The 22,790-nt window shown below is 30.1% G+C and overlaps 1 protein-coding gene across 6 annotated transcripts in view; it reads left to right on the top strand.

The window, feature by feature from the left end:
• Positions 1-22,517, top strand: part of LOC131844738 (uncharacterized) — a 129,637-nt gene extending 107,120 nt beyond the window's left edge. Inside the window, exons 4-13 of one of the 6 annotated variants that reach the window (XM_059193694.1) lie at positions 2,165-2,211; positions 4,863-5,005; positions 12,324-12,482; positions 13,788-13,844; positions 16,837-16,903; positions 18,197-18,720; positions 18,878-19,070; positions 19,383-19,555; positions 19,653-20,022; positions 20,127-22,517. In XM_059193694.1, the coding sequence (XP_059049677.1) occupies positions 2,165-2,211; positions 4,863-5,005; positions 12,324-12,482; positions 13,788-13,844; positions 16,837-16,903; positions 18,197-18,720; positions 18,878-19,070; positions 19,383-19,555; positions 19,653-20,022; positions 20,127-20,587 (2,194 nt within the window). In that variant the 3' untranslated portion in view covers positions 20,588-22,517. Of the gene's footprint in view, positions 1-2,164; positions 2,212-4,847; positions 5,006-12,323; positions 12,483-13,787; positions 13,845-16,836; positions 16,904-18,196; positions 18,721-18,877; positions 19,071-19,382; positions 19,556-19,652; positions 20,023-20,108 lie in introns of all 6 variants that reach the window. The other 5 variants (XM_059193695.1, XM_059193693.1, XM_059193697.1 and 2 more) reach the window with 5 other exon arrangements.
• Positions 22,518-22,790: the final 273 nt, after the last annotated feature.

Here is a 22,790-nt window from a genome sequence, read left to right as displayed (position 1 = left end):
TATATAATTTAGTTTTGTTAAATCTATAAGACAATTATTATTTTTGTTAGTAACTTCTCTCTTTTGTTATTTCACGTTAAATTCACATTACTAAAACGCACCGCTCACTTATAATATGTTTGCTCTATGGTTGATATGCACCTTTATTTTTGGTAAAAAATTTAATAAATAAATAAAACAAATTGTTATTTTAAATAATTATTGTAAATACCTGTAACGCTGTATTTTTATACATCAACCTTACAACATAATTTGTACATAATAATATAATATTTAAAAAAATAAATATCACTTAATTGAATTTATATTATAAAAAAGTATTAGGAATAAAATTATTTAAAATTTATTACAGCAAGTGTGACAATATTAACTTCGGCAAAACTCATTATTAAAACTGTGTACACTGTTTGCATCTACATCATCGATCAATAATATTATAAATTAAATATAATTAACTATTTGGAATATGTATTAAAATAAATCATATTATCTATTTTAGTCACCAGTCGCAGCAAAATGCTGCCAACTATAATATTAAGTTCGACAAACTCATTATTCAATTACTACTGTGTTCATAATGTAACAATTCATAAATTTAATATATTACTTGGAAGAGTGCAATATGAATTAAAATAAATAATATTATCAAGTTAAGTCGCCAGTCGCAGCAGCCAGTTACAATATTAAGTTCGACAAACTCATTATTCAATTAACACTATGTTCAGTACGAATCGTACTAACAAGCTCTGCCGGATTGCAGCCGCGGCGAGATATGGCAAGAATAGCGAGATACCTATGTCGTTTAAGCGAGGGGATTTATCTAAGTGCTTGCATAAATGCGCAATGCTTCGTTACATGTAGCTATCTACTTTCGACCCGATGTTAGTTCAAATTAGGACCGGTTTGTAGGCCTATTTTATAGCCAATTTTGCGGCAATAGGATCTGTTTGAAAAGGAATTTAAATGAACAATAAATAAGATGGTGAATTAAGTGGCAATAACTTAAATAAGGCCATTTTATTGTATACAATGAATACTATAGTAGTATATGTAAGAGGAATTATAGAAAAAAAAACTAGAAGTTAAGTCATCATACTTGATTGATCTCTTGGTATGTGATGAAGGATAAGATTATTTTGTATGTTAAGTAGATCAATTTAATGAATATGATAATGAAAAATGAAAACGAATACAGAGATGGGTATAAAAAGAGATAAATGAATAAAGGAAGAAAAATTCCTACTGATTACTGAAAACGTTTTTCTTTGAAAGAAGAACGTTTTCATTTCGTCAATTAGTATTTAGGAATCATTGAATATTAAAATACTCAATAATCAAGACTACATTATGCGATCATAGACGAAATAAACCCTTTACGAATCTATCTTCCTATTAAACGCCACCGGCCACAATCATTAGGGGTATTGTTAATGTGAACGGCGATTAATTTCCCATTTAGCACCGAATTCCTGCCGTCGAATTGTTTTTACCTTTCCGCATTTTCTACCCGCAGTTGGACTGATACGCAGATATAAATCAAATGAGATATACAATATAGATTTGTCATTATAAAGTACTTACATTGGCATGTATGATTGGTGACAATACTGACAATTAACGTCAGCGATATGAATAAACTGATCAACTATCAAATTCTAAATTCAAATAATTCTGTTTACCATTTGAATTTACAGTTTGACATAAATTCAAATAAATGTAGTCAGTATTTCAATTTAGAATGCGACAATTTATAATATTATTCGAACAGTATACATGTACAAATAAAATTAATCGGATAACACAAGAAAGCTTTACAACAGTAATATTTTCAATCATCGCATAATCCAATAGTTGTTCCACAAGTATACTTAATTTTAGTTATGCATTCAGTGATTTTTATATTACAGTCAAATAATATAGACACATGTAAACTTCTTTTATCTGAATAGCCTCAAGCTGAGTTTCTTATTAATTCATTTCTGAAAAATCTACGTTTGGAATAAGTTGATCGAATATTTGAATAATAATACTAATCTCTACTGGTAACATAGACGATGTTACCAGTAGAGAATAGTATTATTAGTTGCTTTATTCGATTTCATCATAACTTTTATTTATTGAAATATATTATTAGTCAATTAATAATAATTTTCTTTTGTTACAGTTGTTTAAGTCCACGGTCAGCGTACTTCTACGAATTTCCTCCTAGTGGTAAGTGATATTTTCAAATAATGACTCACAGTGTCGATAGGTTCCTAAACTTTCTAAGTAAACAATGGATTAGATTCTTATATCTATTGCATCGTTCACTTTTATACCTCTTCTAATATCTTTCACGCTATCTATAATAGGTAAACTTATTAACATATTAATGTACTTATGTCTATTAGAGATATTCGCAAGAATTATAGATACGTGTAATAAAAAGTTATTTATTAAATTGATCCCATCAGAATAATAAACTATATAAACAAATATAGTCTCTCATACATTATTTAGATGCTTCTCTAGCTACTCTTTAAGGTTAGGTATGATTCAAGTGTTTAGATCGATAATTAATTAATTTTTATTTATAAATTTATTTATAAATAATAGATAATGTAATTTTTGTTATTAAAACATAACCAAAATTTTACTTTATGCACATTTCGTATTGTATTGTCCGTTAATTAGTAAAAATATAATAATAATTAAATATTGATTTGAAAAATTTTAATATGGTAAATAAAATATAAAGACAATTTTCACTCATGGAAACCAATATTACAAAATTTGAAATAGAATGAAGTTTCTTAATTGTAAAAGTATTACAATTAAGAAACTTTATACTTCTTCAAAAATATTAAAATCAGGGTCAATATTCCAAATTTGAAAAAAGATTTTTGTCTTAAAAAAATACTAAATACATTATAATGATTTGTGAATATCTTCAAATATTTGAATTGTAAATAGATTTTACATTAATTATTTCATTATTTGTTATTTTTAATCACAGACGCGTATTTAAATACTCGTAGCAATACGTCACTATTCAATTGATGATCAGATAAATGTTAAATTAGAATCAGTAGAGTGGAACTTATTCCAACTAAATTTCGATTCAGAGTTCCCACATAAAATGTGTGTCCATAAACGTTTAGAGGAATGATAAAAACACAATTATAGATGGCATTTAAGTACAGGGTGGGGATTTGCTATTAATAAATGACTTTTGTAGCTTAGTAATTACATTTTTAAGTTTATTATAGACTCTATTTGTTCTTATATAAATTGTGGTACTGTATATTTATCTTCATTTATAGCTGTGTTTTCCTTTCTCTTATGAGTACAATATATTTCGAATATAATTTTCCTTATTGCAATTAAAACTTTCTAATAAATATTGAAACCGGATACTACTTAATATGTATCGAGGTGGAAATGTTCTATTCGATTTTATGATTATGATTAATTAAAGAGAAAATTATGAGCAATTAATAAACCATGTTGTTTTTATCAAATATGTCAATGAAACTGGTATTATAGTATATGTTTACGTAATCTTGTCAACTACTATTAATATGTAGAATATTTATAAGCATATTTTCATTTATACAAAAAAAATCGAATATTACGCTTATTTTAATGTTCATATAAAATTATTGCTTACGGCCTCGGTGGTACAGTGGTTTAGCATATCGATTTACATTCGGTGATCGCGGGTTTGATTCCTCGCATGGCACGAATATGAGCATGATTGTATCAGTCTGGATATTTTCTGTGTGTACTATGTATGTATTTACAAATAAAAAACTAAGTATTTATATCAGTTGTCTAGTATCCATAATACAAGCTATACTTACTATATTATTATATACTTACTATACTAATTTAGCTATATATACTGTGGGACTAGATGGCGCTGTGTGATTTATCCAGGGTTATTATTATTAACTACTATTAATATGTAGAATATTTATTAACATGCTTTCATTTGCACAAATAATTGAAGACTATTATTTTATGTTATTATATATAAAATTATTATAAATGTAATAGAAGTTAGAACGATTAGAACGAATTCCGACAAACAGCATTAAGAATATATATAGTTAACGTCGGATTCTCATCTAATGTCGGCTCTATAAACTTGTTACTGTCATAAAAGGAATTGTTGTTTCTTAGTCTTTATTTATTTCCTTGTTTCCTACTTAAAGTAATATTTCTTTCAGAATGTACACGCTTAATCAAACTTTTGTATTGTATGTAAGAACGAATAACCTTGCTTCAGTGTGGCCTTTGTTTATTGGTGCCTTCCATCACATTGTTATATTATACGCAACTTTATTTTTTGTTATATTAAACTAAAGCTATATAAAACATATTATTATAATTATATATATAATTGAAAAACATCTTTGAAAAAAATTTTATATATTCGACCATATATTTTATATTTTCACGATTTATATTTTAACTTCACTTCAATATAGTTTGGTTTTTGATTCAGTTCAGTTCAGTTATAAATTGCATTTTTTATACGTCGTTATAACATTTTAAATCAGAAATACAAGATTCGAACTAAATGAAAAATAATTTATTACTATATTATATTACTAATTATAAACTTACACGTGTTTATATTTAAATATATTTATTTCATACCTGAATTTAATAGTTTTAAAATTTTATATAACACTAAATAGAATTTTTCATACATACATATATTTATATATAAAAGTATATAAAAATAAAACAATATGTGTAAAAGTCAATTTCAATTTATGTAATATATACCAGTTCGCAGTCGAAGCTGTGGGTACAGCTCGTAATATGTAATGTTTGAACTTACCTTATAATTGAAATAGATTTCTTTCTTGCAGATAATTGCCTTGGAACAGCAAAGAAGAAGGTAACAACGTTTTCAAGACTACTTCGCGGTCTAAAGTCGCATAGGAAAGAAAAACATGGCTCCTGTTCGCCGAAACACGCCCACAGTCCTCGTCAAATATTACCGCCACAAAGGGTAAGTATTCACACATTGTTACCCTTCGATTAAAATGTTTACCCTTCACTACCACCACCACTATTATCCTAATGCTGGACAAAGTTTTCCCTAATTAATGTAATAATTATTAAGTGGCTTGGAGCATAGGCTATAAGAAATTAGTTTAGCTTTTGTATTATCTAACCTGCATTTGTTTGTATTTTGTAGTTAAATGGTAAGTAAATGTATTTATCCTGTTACTAACCTGTTCATACCAATGTTACGCTCTAACTTTGGTCTATAAACTTTTATAACAATTTTCCTATCGCTTCAAAATTCTGTGCACTTTATTCATTTCAAAATTTACTGAATAAAATCCAATCTATTGGGATCAGTCTGTCATTATACTATATTGTTTTGTATTTTTTGTAAAAGTTTTGTTTTGTTTAGTAACAATCAAAATATAATGTTTGATAATCTGAGACGATCATTTATCTTAACTCAAATAATTTAAAATTGTTATTAAAATTTGTTAAATGACAATGTAATATTTTAATGATTGGCTACATATTATACTAATATGAACTCAATGCATCCCGATCTAAAAAAACATATATACAGAAAATACAAAATGCACTTTACACTAGTGTCAATGACATCTCCATGGCGCCGTGACGTATTTGGCATCCGAATTTTAGCTGCACGAGGCCCTTTCTTTTCTTTCATATATTTACCCCATCCGCCTACCCTATCCGCCATTATGTAGATCCGGCGCGACGCCGGTCCCTTTGACATGCACTCGTAGCAATTAGTATGACGCGACGCCTCTCTTCATATGCGTACTTGCATATAAATATATACATATTACTGTTATGATAGTTTGAATGTACTCGTAAATATTGTTTTTTTCGTTATTTTATTTATTTATTGCTTCTCAAATGGTACAGTATAGATGTTAATACGCATATGCGTATTATTATTATGAAAGTTTGAATGTACTCGTAAATGTTATATTTAGTTATTTAGTATGTATTAATTTTGATTAACTTGTATGTTGTTTTATTTATATAGTAGTAACATCTATTTTAATCATTATAGACGATAAAATAAGTGGTATAAACGATATCTTATCATTGTCATTGTAGAGAAAATAATGATATAAATCTTTCCCTAATATTCTACTAAAACTATAATACTAAAAATCTAACAACAAGTTTTTTTGTTACAATGTTACAAAAAAAAATAACAATCGGAATATATTTTATCGCGGGCGTACAATCCACGAACGCGATCCCCTAATCACAGCTGGACAAACCCGCGCCAATACCCGAAAAAAGCAACTTCTGACAGTATTAATCCTAAGTGCAAGTTCCCCGATAAGGATTATGCCGCGCGCTCTAATGGCCTTTATCCGTGGCCCAACAAATGGTCATAACTCAGGCGTCGCCTTGGCTCAACCGACTTAAGTTTGGCAAGCGTCATTTCTCAAAAGGCATGCAGTGACGTACTCCCCCATCCCCGTCCAGAGATTAATAAATAGGTAGACGTGGAAAAATGTAGCACTTAATTCCGACGGGATGATCCTCCTATCTGATGTGGACACGCCGTCTATTGCTCTTCATAAAGTTGGATATTGGATTGTTATTGCGGAGTTTGTTGTTATATTACAATGAATGTAGGTTAATGTTAATTTAAATCAATATAAATCTTCTAGATCTTATAAATATATGAAATAATGATTTGAATATTTATATTATATAGGTATATAATTTTTTCTCTATGATCACGGCATTGATGATACACCAGGCAGACAAAAATTAAAGTGACTACTGAAAATTTAATTTTGTCTGTATAAATAAAATTATACATTTGATAAAATGTACAATTTTGCATCAATTATTACTGTATGTACTCTGTGGTAAATACGTTTTTTTTTATACAAACATAATATACACCCGGACCGATACAATCGTACTCATAAATATTTATTCCCACCGTATGAGGATTCGAACCTCCGACTGTTGAAAGTAAGGCACTGTGCTAAACAGCTAGGCCAAATGTTGAAAGAATATATTATAGCAATTCAGGCTATTTCCTAATAATTAATTTGTGGATCATAAATAATAGGATAAAAATAGGTAAGAGCTTTTACAATTTTCTTCTTTTTTGAAGCTGTTAAATACAGTAATTTTATTCATCAAATTATTAATAAAGTGACTCATTTTTTTGCTGGAGCTCTTGAGAGCTCTCCTCCGATTGTTAAATATTCATTAATATAACTGCAGTCTAAATTAATGAAAATATAAATTTTCCTTCTTCGTGATTATCAGGAATTTTTCAATTTATTTCGTCGGGATCAAAGTTATGAATGATCTGCTGTGATATTTTCATATTTGAATATTAATTGAATTTCATAAATTCATATATATATATATATATGATTAAACTGGTGGAAGATTTAATTATCTTAATGATAATTAATTTATATTAAACGGTACTCCAAATTATGAAACACTTTATTTTAATTTAATTATTTTTAAATGAACATTAAATTACATAATTAATCAAAACATTAAGTAATCAGTTTTGTATAATGAAATATAATATATGTTACTAAGTTTATTAACTTGTTGAAGTAATTTCATATATATTTTTTATAAAAAAGAACCTTCTTTTTTAATTTTAAGATATGAACATTAATTAATAGAATTACATTCTATTGTATATACAATCCTGTGCATACCTACTATATATTTCTATCGTTAACTTAATTTCAATAAATTTTTATAGGTACAATAAAGAGTCAAAAAAAGTTAAGATTATTAAATAATCGATATAATTAAAACACTTAAAATCATCAGTTCAATATTTTTTTAAAACAAACATCAATTTACTTAATTAAAGAAAATGAATTTGCATAGTCCTCGCTTTCTCATCATTCGATAAAGTTCTCGAGCTAATATTCGAACAAACTTCATTAGTCGAGTCATTGTTTTGAAAGATTTACAAATTGAGGAAAAATGTTTTAAAACATCAGTATGGCCTCATTGGCGGTATTAATGCAAAGATGTTCGGGTCAACAAGATTATGTTTGCGCAAATATTTGTAGGAACAACAAATATAAATTGCTTCAATCAATTTTGTCTTTGAATTATTACGTGCACCTATTAGGAGAGTTTTCTCTTTATGTTTAATAAAGTACAATATAATACTACATATTAATGCCCGCAGATTCTAACCTGAGCCTAGGTACATACGGAATATGCATTTTTGTGTTGCATTTAATATGGCATCATCAATCCGAGATTGAATTTTTAGTTAAAAATTAATAAAGTTATAAGTCGTTATTAGAAATTGGACCTACCAATTATTATATTTATAATACATGTAGTTGTTACAGAATACTTTGTGTCATGAAATGTCTTCTATGTACCTTTGTCTCATCCAGCTTTTCTACAAGCTATTTGCTTTGCAAGTTGTGTTCCGATTTAAATCGTAAGATTTGGCAGTAAAATTATAGAATACCCATAAATATATATACGCATAAAACCTTACTCCTCAAGAATTATTATTCTTCTGTATGTTCATAGTATTATTCATATATTATATATAGGCGATTAGCTGTTAGCCGCGAATTTGTCTGTTTTTTAGCAGAATTTAGGCTACCTATTAGGTAGCCTAAATTCGTCCTCCTGATACAATTTGTCATTCATTTTTAATCTCATCAAGATCCGTTTAACCGTAATAAAGTAACAGACAGACGGACACAACTCAAAATTTATAGTATTAGCATTGAATTCCATATAGTGAATCATCAGCTTCTTTGTTATTTCAGTCTCGTCAAAAAATAATATCAAAAAGACATAAATTTACTATTAATTGTCTACTATAGTAATATTCCTTGTCAGTTTACGGAAGAATATCTTGTATTGTATTGTTTTATACAATATTGGCATATTACAGCCTGCCAGGCACGATACTGCCAATAAAACGTAATAGTTGGACACTGTGCTAGCGTTCGCTGGCATTACGGTCCTCGTAAATACATAATAGTGCATCAATAAAGAATTTAGCGCTAGTTTCTGGTTGGTAAAAGCTGAAGGTTTATATTCGAACGAATTTACAGAGAGTAGCAGAACTCTTAAATTGCCCTCAATATTTTTGGAAACTGGTTCAGCAGAATTCAAATGGATGTCGCAACGGCATGACTTTGCGTGTCAATTCCTAACCGTATATTACGTACTGTAACATCTAATTGACTAACTACATTTCAGTTTAAATTTCTCGGATTTAATTTAAGGAGAAAAAAGCTTAGAAGAACGAGGAAAATTAAATATGATATCGTGCTAGTTGAGCTTTATATGAATTCATTTTGCATATGTAATATCAAGACGCGAAGTCAGTGATACGCTTAAGCGTATCTCTGACTTCGCGTGTTATAATTAATTATAACATGTATTATATTTCTAATAAATTTTACATACGTCAAAAATAACCATTAGATATTACTTAAAAATAAAATATAAATAATTTTAAATATGGAACGCCGGACCATAGCGAGATATTGTTTTGTTTTTTTTTTCTAAAATTCATATACATGCAGTCTACTTGTCGTTATCTCACGGCGTTTATCAACAACAACAATCCTACATCAACTTTTTTTTATTATCAACGGTATATACTACCAAACAAATGTTAATTAAATATTATAGAAAAAACTATTTAGTATGTTAATAGTCTAAATTTCGATCTTGCTTCTACTTGTAATTCCGAATTCAAATTATTGTAATTTATATACTGCTTAGTAAAAATAAAAATTATGAGACATATTTTTAGTAAAATAATGGAACTAACATTTAGCTAACATTCAGAATGTTTCCACCTTTAAATTTCCTTGTAAAAGTTTTGTGTACCCACAAATAAAGTTATAGCACGGAGAAATCACGATGCATGGATTAAAATAGTAAATCCACTCCAGTGAAATGTGGCTGATATTAAAGTTTAGCAACTACTGAAGTTATGCCTTGGGACTCATTTATCACGTTTACAGTGGAAATATTTTCATAACAATGTTTTTGACGCGAATTACATTTCTTGTACTGAAACAGAACCGTGTGCGCTATAGTAATTTGCATTCTGCAGTTATTTTAATTGTTGTAGCTTGATATATTACTGTCCGAACTTTGTGTTCATTGTGATCTATTTGGAAATCAGGTATTGCATATTTGTTTGTTTTCTTTTATATATTTATTTAGTGAATAAATAGTTGTATAAATGGCGAAATTAATGCCTGTTTGGCGGTCTATTAAAAGTAGTCTGCTAGTCACGGGTATGTTTGTTTGGTATAATAACTGTTTGTATGTAATTTCTATCTGTATTTTTTTTTAATTACATATTGTTATCTTTTGTCTAGTACTAGTATTAAAAGTTCAACTAAGTTTGTAGCGGGATGGTACCTATTTATTTATTAGAACATTAATCAAGGTGATATTCATGAATTTGCGTATGTGGAGTATAATCTCTATACCACTGCACCTGTTTGAAAATTTCCTGTTAATATTCGTATTATTCCACATATTGTGGGACACAATCGGGATGGGCGGTGAGTTTATAATTGAGTAAAATATTAACATTTTTTATTCTATTTAAACAATGTGAAAGAATTCATACTGGAACACGAAGTAATGATAATATGAGTAATGATAAATAATAATGAACACGAAGTAGAGCAGATAAGAATGTATGACCATATTTTGTCTTTTTTCTCACTGCATTTTAACTATTAAGTAATGGATCCATGCGTCTTTCATTTCTTATAAGATAAGCTACTAAATATACTCACCATATTCCCAATAATGTAATTTATTATATAACTAAATATAGATTGAGCGCTTGAAAATATTACTGTCGAAAAGAAAATGTGTGTGAATTTGATAACGGACCAATAAATTTCGCACCGTTTGAATTTAGCCTCGTAGGGTTGTCACATTATAGGACCGAGCTATTGTCGTTCCCTTATCAAGTGCGAAGTTAATGGGCAACCATTGTGAATACTATGATTAATTAATCGTCCACGTAGCCTCATTGTAATGCAGATATCCTTAGCTTTTTCACTTAGACATGATAAATGGGAATGTTTTTTGTCTGCAAACTTTATAGCCAACATATGTCAATTAGTGGAGTGATTTTAGTATTTCTATTTTAGCATACCTGAATATGCTGTATGCTAAATGAATGTAGTTAGTTTCCACTCATTTGAAAATAATTTCAATATGGAACATCAATTTATAGGCATAAAACTTTTTTAAGATATTACAATAATAATTCTTAATTATTAATTTTGAATAGCTTTGCCTTCTTTATTTTATTGCATTAAATATTTGTTATATTATTGACTCGTGTTTATTTTATACTGGTTAAGTAATTTACGTACTGTGTATCCTATTCAGCAATAACGCACCTTTTCAATGATGAAATGATTTTTAAAATAGATGTAGTGATTTTGGATATTATATTCCACATAATAATATCACTTCATAAAATTTGTTCTTTCTTATAATTAGTGTAGGTATTATGAGTTAGTAAGTTAATTTGCACAACATTTTCGTTAATTTATCATACTGTGGTTACTGCGGTGATTGGCAAAAAAGTTTCGACTTTTAGAAAAGTTTTTAGTGTAGCTGTTCTTTTGGGCTATCTTTATAAGAAAAATGACTAGTCGCCACTTTGATAAATGAACGAAATTTATTTTTGCCTTCAATATTGTGTTGATTTTAACTTCAGTTCATGATTCGATAAAGCAACGTTTTGACGTTGTTATAATAAATGGTACATCTAAAACTGAAATGCTCTAACTAAAATGTGTTTAATTAAAATATTACTGAAATTATGATTGAATTAATTTTTTATAAGATTTGAATTTTGTAAATTTTTTTATTTTAATCATAAAGTTTTCTCGTGACATAATACATGTATAAGTTATCACGACTTTTAAAAAAAAATTAAGTTTTGCATGTATTGTCGTAGTATCCAAATGGACAAAACAACAACACATAAATAATTGATGTAAAATAATATTTATATATAAAAAACATATATCGTATATTTCATATATTATATATAATTGATTTATATTATCCCATTAAAATTTATTAGATAAATAGGCAAGTTCCTTCAGTTGTCTCAACTGAGCATCACAGTATTCTTTTCAAGATTTTTATGCTTCAAATGCATCTCTCTAGAAGGCGGAAAACGACTTCTATAAAGTGTCAATGCAGTTCATTACTTTGTTTGGCTTTCCAAGTATAGAAACAGTTAACAGTAGTCGTAAAGAATTAAAAGTGAACATTTCCTTCAGGTCGACACACCAGACAGCGTGCTACAAAGTGGTCTGGGTTTGGGTCCTGGACCCGACACGGCTTTGAGGTCCATGGTTGACCCCAGGGACTATGATCGCCTCCGCACCTTACAAATGAGTGCCGCCCAACCTAACACCTTTGAAGAAACAATACATAGGGTGAGCTCTCCATTGGTCAACCTAGTCTATGTATTTGACAGAAAAACAAGGCAGATTAATCATGTAATGTCAAATATATAAAAAATGTAAATTGTCGTTTTTTATTTTCAAGTACAGAATACTGTATTTTATTATTTAACTATTGCTAAATTAATTGCATTTTTTTATGATTAATTACATTATATTATTATTCGTGTTGATGAAAATAAATCTGTCAAATATATAGCAGGATGTACCAAAATCTGTTATGCTCTGTATGGCAAATTGTAGATATTTATTATTTATAAAGCAGTTCAAAAATTTTTTTTACCACCAATCAATTTATACTATTTCTTTTGATATTCGTAATTTCTAATTAGCATGCAAGCATGCAAGAAAAAAGATTTTATTGCTTATTTATTAGTAAAATGGGTTATACAAATTAATAATGATGTATGCTATGTAATTTAATAGTTTTATACTATTAGATTACATAGCATACTAGTATATGTTTTATTATAACACTATACAAATATTTTAATATATGTAGTGGGTTTGGAAGACTATACTTACTGAAATATTAATTATGTATTATATATTAATAACATTATACTTTGCCAGCAGAGTCGTAACAGATATTCAAAATTCCAAATTTTTCACAAATAATTTTGGCTATATTTTTATTGGCATGCTCATTCGAAGGTGTATCAAATCTTGGCGAAGGCCAAAAAAACTATTAAATTCTTAGCCCTATGGTCACTTTATTGATATTTGTAATATTCTTTTATTCGGCACTACTTTTTTTGCACTATTTCGTCTTTATAGAAATGCACATTATGTTCCTTGATGCACGAATTTAGTTTTATAAAAACAAAACAAAATGCATGTTGAATTATATAACTATGTTCAAAATAGCATGATAGCATGAATTTATTTTCAGAAATAAATTGAATTTTATATTTTAGTACTTATTTATATTAGTATTTATTACTACAGTTATAGGGTCCTTATTATTTATAAAATAAATAAATTTATTTTTAAATCTTCTCAGTAGGTTATTTGCGTACAACTTTAGATGTTAATTATTAAACTATACGCACCCAGGATTGTAATTAATAAAGTATATATAAATTGAATAACAAACATCTGAAATTTAATGAGATAATAAAATTGTCAACGGTAATAATTTTAAACCAAGAGTTCTTTCAGTTTGTGGATAGTTTTTAATTCTATTCGTGTTTACAGGTACCTCAGAAACTGTATATATCGAATTATATACTTCAAATTTTTGTTATCATGGCTGAACATACTTTCTCTTTGTTACAGTTAAAGGTACAGGAAGCGATGAAGAAAAAAGACAAATTAGCGAGAGAACAAGAAGAAGTAAGTTTGTTCCTTATGAATTAATGTAAAAACTGTTTCAAACAAAATGCTAATTCAGAGACCCAATACAAGTAGTAGATTTTTTTAGGAATGTAAAGAAATGAGCCCTATCAGAATATTTAACGTGTATTAAACAGATAGGCTTTCGTCTGAGTAGAAATAATAAGTCAAGTAGTCCATTTTTATTATTGTTATAAATTTTATACCCCTCACTTGAAAAACAATTAATTTCCTATACAAACGTTTATACCAGCGCTGAAGTCAGCGAAGGACATAGGTTACATTCATATAAAACAAATATAATACCATAAAGTCGGATTTTATCTTTTATCTCTATATGAAATAAAGTAAGTACATACGCACTTACTGCATTTGTTTGTAAATAACATATTTCATTTCTTATACCACATCTTATGCGACCTTTCGAAATTGCAACCATCGTAAAAACTGTGTTAAACATATAGAATACTGAGGTTATCAATCGCCATTTATAGAACTGCATACTTACATTTTACTGCTCCTTTATGTAATGAGGGCTAAATTATATCGATACTAGCTGTGCCCCGGTTTCAACCGCATGCAATTTATAGCGTATATGTATGTACCTATAATCTATATTACTGTAAAGTTTCATCAAAATTCGTTCACTAGTTTTTGCGAGAAAGAGTAACAAATATCCATCCACACTCACACGCTTTTGCTTTTATAATATTAATAAGATATAAATAAAAATGTAGATATATATCATAGAAATAAAACATATTCACGGTACATAAAGGATACACGAAAAAGCCGTACTCCTAAAGCCGACACACCCGAAACTAATCTGATTTGAGAGTCACACTAAGTTGTAATCTTATGGCTGGCTCGAGCATCGGACGCGAGCCGAGCTAATCGCGCCCTAATCTCGAGCTAAGCCTATTAGAGGCAGTTGTATCGCTTCCCTACGAAACTTCGGAAGCCCCTTCCTCAGCGAATACCAACGCTAGTAAAAGTATGGGACCCTGGTACTTGGAGTATTGTATTTAGAAATGTTACTCTTGCAATAAACAATTTTATACAATAATCATTATTGTATAAAATTGATCACAAAAACAGTGGTTATCTAGGAAATATTCGCCTTGTTAATTACTGATATACTGTTTAATTAAAATTTTGAAAAATCATTCTTAGTAACTCCACTTAACATATACTGTAACACATTTTGCTAGTAATATGAATATATTTTATATAAAACAAAAACACAGAATATTAATTTCTGGTATATTTGAGTACACAAGATTACCAGTTAATATATTACTTACATACATTTGTATATTACATCAAATATAATATTAAAGTATTTAATATATGTGTTAATAACAATTTCGCTATTAAAACTTAAATTTGATAGAAATATTATTTTAAGTACATTAATTATATTACGAATTTCATTATTTATTCACTGTTAATTTGAACATTTACTTAACTGAAAATCCAGGAATTTTATTAAAAGTTATTTAACCAAAATTGTGATTGATTAATAAAATGTATCCTTGTTTAATTTTGAATCGGTTCTCATAATAACACTTAACCCTTAACTTCGTGAACTACGGGTTCGATCCCCGCCGCAGGGGAAGTTTTTCAATTACGATTTTATCCTATTATTCGTGAAAACATAAAAGTAAAGGAAGAATCTATTTAATATTCTACGGCATAAAGTTCTCTCATTTAAATCAAGTCTCCGCTATAATATTAGGTTATTGTGTAAAAACACTACCCTTTTGATATGCTAATCGGGGACCACAAACTCATTCGAAAAATAATTGCATGAAAAAGTGTTTTCAAATCCAATTCCGTCATCATTAACTGTCAATTTTTTGAGAAGGTTAGACACCTTTTACACGTTAGACAGCCAGTCAGTCATAATAATAGGCTTTGACTATTATTGACTGTCACTCAGTCATAGTCACAGTTGTCACAATAGACTATCGTCTATCGTGACAACTGTGGCTTAAAGCTATGTTTAATAGACAACAGATTGTGCCTATATTATTGTAAAATAGATAATTATTTATATTTTATATGTCACTTATTATTGTTAGTACTCGTTATGGGAAAATAAACACATCATCAAATAAATTTATTCTCATATTTCCTTTTTTTGTTTTTTAGTGAAGGTGGTTTAGTTTCATGACCAGCTATCTGTTTATTATAATATTCTTTGTGGCAGAGTAACCACAGCAGTCAGGGATATATTTATTTCTATCTAACTCATATTTATTTCTATCTATCATACTTTTTTCAAAAAATATACGATTATTTGCTCTATATTAGCCAAACAAACAGTCGTGTTAGAGTCTTCTGTAAGACTTAAATAATATAAAATTACGTTTACTTGTACAAAACGACAAGCAAATCCCTTTCGTGTAGTAACGTGGCCGCCTCGGAAACAAAGTGTGCATAAATTAAGTTAATGTTCAATACTTTTCTACTTACGAGAAAGTGGTCGTTTTATTGCCTCTCTGAATATTTATTATCGTGTTCACGCATTCCTTGAAGAAAATATTTTGTAAAGAAAGTTTCCATTCGAATCGTTCATCATTTACCTGTACACCAGTTAATAAATATTTATAGCGCATTCTAACTTGCTCCAAAAGTGTGATGTAACAGTATTATGCTTTTATTTCCTTTCAAGAATATTTAGTTATTATGCCAATTATACTGAGGTACATTTTGTACAAAATCGTCTGCGGTACTGTGGGTACTTCTGTCTCAATTAATTCAGCTTTTTTAGTAAGCTGTGTTGAAAGAAGAGATAAGGCAGTGAAATTAGAGGGTATAAAGGGATATCTTAGTCAAAGCAAAGTATGACATAATGTCCACAATGCTATTCATAAGTATAAACGATGGTTTCCACTATCGGGTGGACCATCGGCTTGTTTGCCATTCAACTCAAAAGACATCGTAAAAAAAGTGTATTTTGACAATAATTAAAAATTCTTTGTTCCAGATTTTAAGAGATATAAGACATGGCCTTATGAATATGGGAAGAGACGGTGTAAGAGGTCCCTTTGGAGGTACGTTTAAAATTTTGATGTATGTGAACTTTTCCAAAAAAGTTTAAAAGTTTTGGAAAAAGTTACACTGTGAAAAGTCTAAGCAAAAGATTTGATACGAAAATCAAAGATGATTCAGCTTGTTTTCAAAATTTATACCTTCGATTTTCATGCTTTGGTTGTTTAGTCGCTTTTGGTATTTGATGTTGAAATGAAAATTTTGGTTTTGCTATGCTTTTCATTATTGTATCATGCTTCAATTAAATTTTCTATCTTACGTTAGATTTATCTTACTTTAACTATTTTGGCGTTCAATGAATTAAAAATGATGGTCATAACGTTACATAAATATTAATTACTAAGTATGTAATTACAAAATCAATATAGATAATAAAAAATAATATGCAATATTGTAATTTAATGTACATTATTGCTATATTATAATGTAATAACGTCATGCGTTTACAACAACTAACTTACAAAATAAATGCGTACAATGACGAACTTATACCAAAAAAGAGGTATTTCTTCTAGTGACCTTTGAATGTCTGAGAAGAAGTTATTATTATTCTTAAATATTTTCAGCAGGTGAATTAATAACCTGTTGCATGTTTGTCAACGATGTTTTAATCTAACTTATATAAATTGTGTACTCAAAAATATTTCAAGTGAATTTGTTTAATTTATCTTTTGGATGTGTGAAACTAGAAAAAAATGATAGTGATCTACTACTACTACTATAAAGGCTCTATTTTATATATCATAATAATTATAAGAGCATTTGAAATACATTTCGTCAAAATAACGGGTTAAAATATTTAGAAAAACAAATAGTTAAAACATCATTGATGGGGTCTCCTTGCACGAAACAATATTACTTTAAATTTTCTGTATTTTGCGGAATGTTGTTAATTTACTGTCTCGTTCGTTAATTACACGTCTCACTTACCATGTGTGAATTTCTTATAAATATCATTATTAATACAGATCAAGATGATTGACAATCAAAACGGCCAAGTTTATATATTTTTTTCATTACATTAAAGTATCTACATTACACTTGGATCCAACTATTCATCAGATTTTTTTGCGACAAAGTGCTAAATGCATGTTCATTGCACTGATATTTTGCATAAACCACGCACGGCTTTACGATGTTGCGATGTATTCAGCTTTACATGCAGTGTTGTCAGTGAAGTCTTCCATGGAGAGGTATTTAAGGGTAAATTTATTTGGCAATTTTATTTGCACATACATTTTTATTTGCATTATTGGAAATACTGCATAGAAGTTTAACAGAGGAATCGTTTACAGACGACACGTATATGTACGACGACGAAGCGAGAGGACTGACTGGAAGAGGGCATTGGTATGATGAACCTCCATATGAAAGTGATCCTGAAGACTTTCTTATGGGCGGTGGAGCACCTGCTGCAACTTTTCAAAACGGACGTGTGTGCTTCACGTTAAATCTACGAAATGAGCCCAGAGGCGAAGGGGTTATATCACTAAGAAGTGCTGGTGACATAAGTTTAGCGAGAGCCCCCAGGAGAGGTTTAATTATTCCACAAAGCGGTCCATACCCGACTACTGTTATTCCATTAAGAACTGCAAGGGACAGAGAAAGTGGGGATTATGCTGCATCCGACATCCAATCAATAGGTTCAAGACTATCAGGCATTTCAATTGAGTCAAATAGATCAGAACGAGACTCAAGAAGAGGTTACAGACAAATGTCGGGATATCGGATAGGTGCTGATCCATTATCACCCGCCTCTTCAGATTACGAGGATCAAGAGAGCGAAACTGATTCACAACACATAGCCACAGTACATAAGGTAATTTTTCATTATTATGGTTTGCTATAATTTTATACAGATATGTTTTTTATTGTAGTAAAATATTTTCTATTATAATAAAATAGCTATTCATGATAGATCTTACTTTTAATTACCATATCCTTTGCCCAACTTACAGTCTTTACATCGGTTTCAGTCTGCTGAAGAGTGTGAGGGTGTTTCCAATTTAGCGGGAAAAGTGCGTGGCCTAAGGCAAGATGTCCAAAGAAAAATTTCAAGATTAAGACAAGAGAGAGGCCCAGAAGGAAGTGATAGACGAACTAGTGGTGACCAAGCATTTCCATGTTCTAATAGTTCTTTCGAAAGTCTTCCCAGCGGATCAGGCAGTAGTGAGTGGATTTATTGAGTTATTTGTCTGTGTTAATATAAACATTGTTTGTAAATATGTTCGTCTTTCCTTTCTGTGTACTATAACATCCCATGTGTTACTTACAATTATATTCTTGTAAATACTACTATTAGTTATTTAAATTAATTCCTACTCCTATTAATAATAAAATCCTTAATTTTACTAAATTAACAAAATCCTACCTATTCACAGTCATACAAAGATGTATCTACAGGTATTGCTAATTTCAATGCATTGGGCATATTCTAGGCAACAAATTGAGATTTCTAAGTCTAAAAATATTTATGTACAGGCACACAAGCATTGGTTCGCGCCGGTAGTAATCACTCATCTCTCTCGGCAGAAGAAAACATAGAATTAAGTCCAGCCGGGCGGAGCTTGCTTGTGCCGCAAATGCTGTGCCGAGCCCGAGCACTCGTCGATTATGTACCTAATATTTATGAGAAGGATGCCTTGAGATACAAGGTAAGATATCTTAATGATTACCTTAACTACCACTTAAGTATTTTCTTATTTGCAGTGCAAGTAAAGTACATTCTCAACCATTTATTTTTGTTAACAGAAAGGAGACATCATAGAAGTTATCAACATGAATGCATCGGGTATTTGGCGAGGAGTTTTGAACAACAAAGTAGGAAACTTCAAATTTGCTAACGTCGAAGTTCTCTCTGATCGAGACACAATGCGGTCAAGGTCTTCCAAATGGTGCAAGAGTCGTGAAAGGTTATGGGAAACTCGACCACGAACAGTTGATGAATTACTTAGAAGAATAGACTTACCAGAATATACAGTGGCCTTTGCTAGAAATGGATATGAAGATATAGAACTTTTTAAAGAGATTGAACCGTCAGACTTAGACTACTTGGGAATTATGACCCCAGAACATCGCACTCGTATCTTAGCTGCTGTACAACTGTTACATCAGCTTGAATGTAAGTTTAGTGTAATACAATAAATGAAGGTCCAATCTAAATAATATGGAAAGACAAAATAGATATCTATTAAGTTATAACTAAAGTTTTTATTGTCTAATCAGGTGGCGAAGGAGACGGAGAAGGTGATGGAGGTGGTTCTAGTTCGGAAGGAGGTGATTCACCCTTTGGACGTCGGCAGTTCCCTCGCGATTCAGGCTGTTATGAGGCAAGCGTTGGGGTTGGTGGTGTCCGTGTTAGAACTTCACCGCTAGTTCATAGAGCTGATGAACCCACCCATAGACCACCAGAACCAGCGCCTCAAGCAAAGCGTTCCGTGCGGCGACGACAACCCGACGACGCTGAGTGCGATAGAATCGAACGATATCCTGGCTCAGTCGGAGAAAGAACAATCGCACGTTCTGGAGGTCTACCAGGTGGAGCTAGGGATGACACTTGTGAATCAGATCATAGGCTTAATGTTGTGAAATTTGTGGCTGGTGGCGAGCCTTGTGCCTCAGAAAAAAGTAGTGATTCTGGGGTGAGTAGTTCATCGTTAAGTTCAGCACATCCACACCGACCCTGAGCGCGGCCCGCCGCGCCAGCGCTAGCGTAGGCGTTGGCGCGGGCGCGTGCGCAAGCCGCGCTGCCGCCCGCACTCCCCGCCAATACCAAAACTGTCGTGCCGCCCGAATGCGAATAAGACAAAACTTGCGGGGATACCAACTCTTTAGTGCGAAAACTAAGTCTACAATAACTTGACATTGCATTGACAATAGCAATGGAATATTGTATGTCCATACTTAAGACGACTTCTTTTGTATTTCAAAGACTGAGTATTTTGTCTGACCAATTTTATTACTTTTACTGAATTAAGAATAAATAATGTCATTGGCATATGGGCGGCACCCATTTTTGTTGGTGTGAGTAAATGTTGAATTAGATATATTTTATAGATAAATTTCTAATAGACATTTTTACCATGTTTGGTAATTATTGTTTTCTGAAATTCTCTGTTAATTTTCATATTAGGTACATAAATATTCTATCATAAAACATGCAGACTGAAATTAGTATACAAAGCCTATCCGCGTTGCAAATGTGTGTGTATATCAATGAATTTGGCCACACGTATTTTTGTTTTTCACTGTGAAAATAAATGTATATGAAAACACCATGCATTAAATATTTGCAGTGCGGTATACGGTTATACATCCCATATTGTTTTGCATTTGTATAAATAAAGTCTGTTGGTAATATTGGATAGTACTGAAAAGTAAAAATCACCTATCAAATTGCTTAATTATGATTTTAAAACAAAACAATTACGTATTTTAAATGATATATCATTCCGGTTATAAAATATTCATATCATTGAGTGTGACACTATGTTTAGTTTCTTTTATAAGATTAATAATGACATTTTATTTATCTTTTCAGTTTTAATACTACAATTTATATGTGTCTTTTCCATTCTTGTAGTATTTCGTCATTGTATAATTTAAGTAACTCTGTGTTTCTTTGTAGTGAAGGCAATAAGCCAGTTGAATAGTGAACTGGAGCGTTGAAAGCGCAACATTCGATAGCAATAATTGTAAATAATATAATAGATAGGTTAATTATTATATGTTGAGACTTTTTGTAATTTTTTAAGAGAGCTTTATGCGGTAAGCCGCATGTACAGTCTAGTGTAGGCATTTCGAGTGTGAAATTTTAAATTTCGCTCAGATCTTCCGTGTAAGCTTAGCGTTTATGTTGATATTTCTCTCATTTATGTTTTCATTTTTGATAAAATATACCGCGATTAAACATTCATTTACCACTATAACAAACTGTTTTCGACAAGAGTTTGTTTGTTTATTTGAAAGCAAAATTAAAAGAACTTAGAATCTATTAAAAATAAGCATGGCAGTGATATTTAAATTGGAATTTTACGATTTTGACACTTGTAACTGAATTTAACGTTAGCAATGTTTACTCCTTTTATATATATAAAACATTCTGTATTGTGAAGGTGTACGTTATGATAAGAAATATTAAAGATTTCAAGAAGTATTTCGATCTAACCAGCCTTGTATTAAAGTAAGCCGTGTTGAATGCGGTCCACCATCAATTATTTGAGTCGTTAATTGCACAAACATGACAAACAAACAAACTCACATCCTCACTGTAATAATATTAGATAGAAATATGGCCTACAATCATTTGTGCTCGTTGAAAATGTTATTTATTATGTTCTGAATATGTATTATAATATGTGATTTAAAGAATTGGGTGTAATTAGGGGTGTTTGCAAAATTACCAGCCCGTAGTGTGTAAAACCAGATATTGACGATACATTTGAACGGACGTGGAGAGATTTTTACAGTTGACTGATTCTGAAGATGCTTTATAGAATAGACTACAGGTCTTGACGTTGATGCCATATGTATTTGAAATCTTTGCAGCATAATAATTTATGTAACTTCATTTTCTATGATAGGAACAATAATTACTGGAATAGTTTTTTTCATCTGCATATCCCACACATTTCCTTATATTCTTAAACTCCAACGTGCATTTATTTATATTAATAATAAATAATACAATAAATAGAAAGTCGTGAATATCAATAACAATGTGTATGCTGCAAAAAGTTTTGAGTGACTACATTTCATAGATGTCCGTTTAAATCAGTCGTCAGTGCTAGTTCTAAATTACCAAAAGGAACACTTCCGATCTCTAGTGTTCTCATATGTAAATTGTGTATTTATGTACAATCCTTGCGACACACTTTTTGACTACAATCG

This window comes from Achroia grisella, unplaced genomic scaffold, assembly GCF_030625045.1.
Source record: "Achroia grisella isolate CSIRO2021 unplaced genomic scaffold, CSIRO_AGI_Agris_v1 utg413, whole genome shotgun sequence".
NCBI lineage: Eukaryota > Metazoa > Arthropoda > Insecta > Lepidoptera > Pyralidae > Achroia > Achroia grisella.
This window is presented reverse-complemented; position numbering and strand designations above follow the sequence as displayed.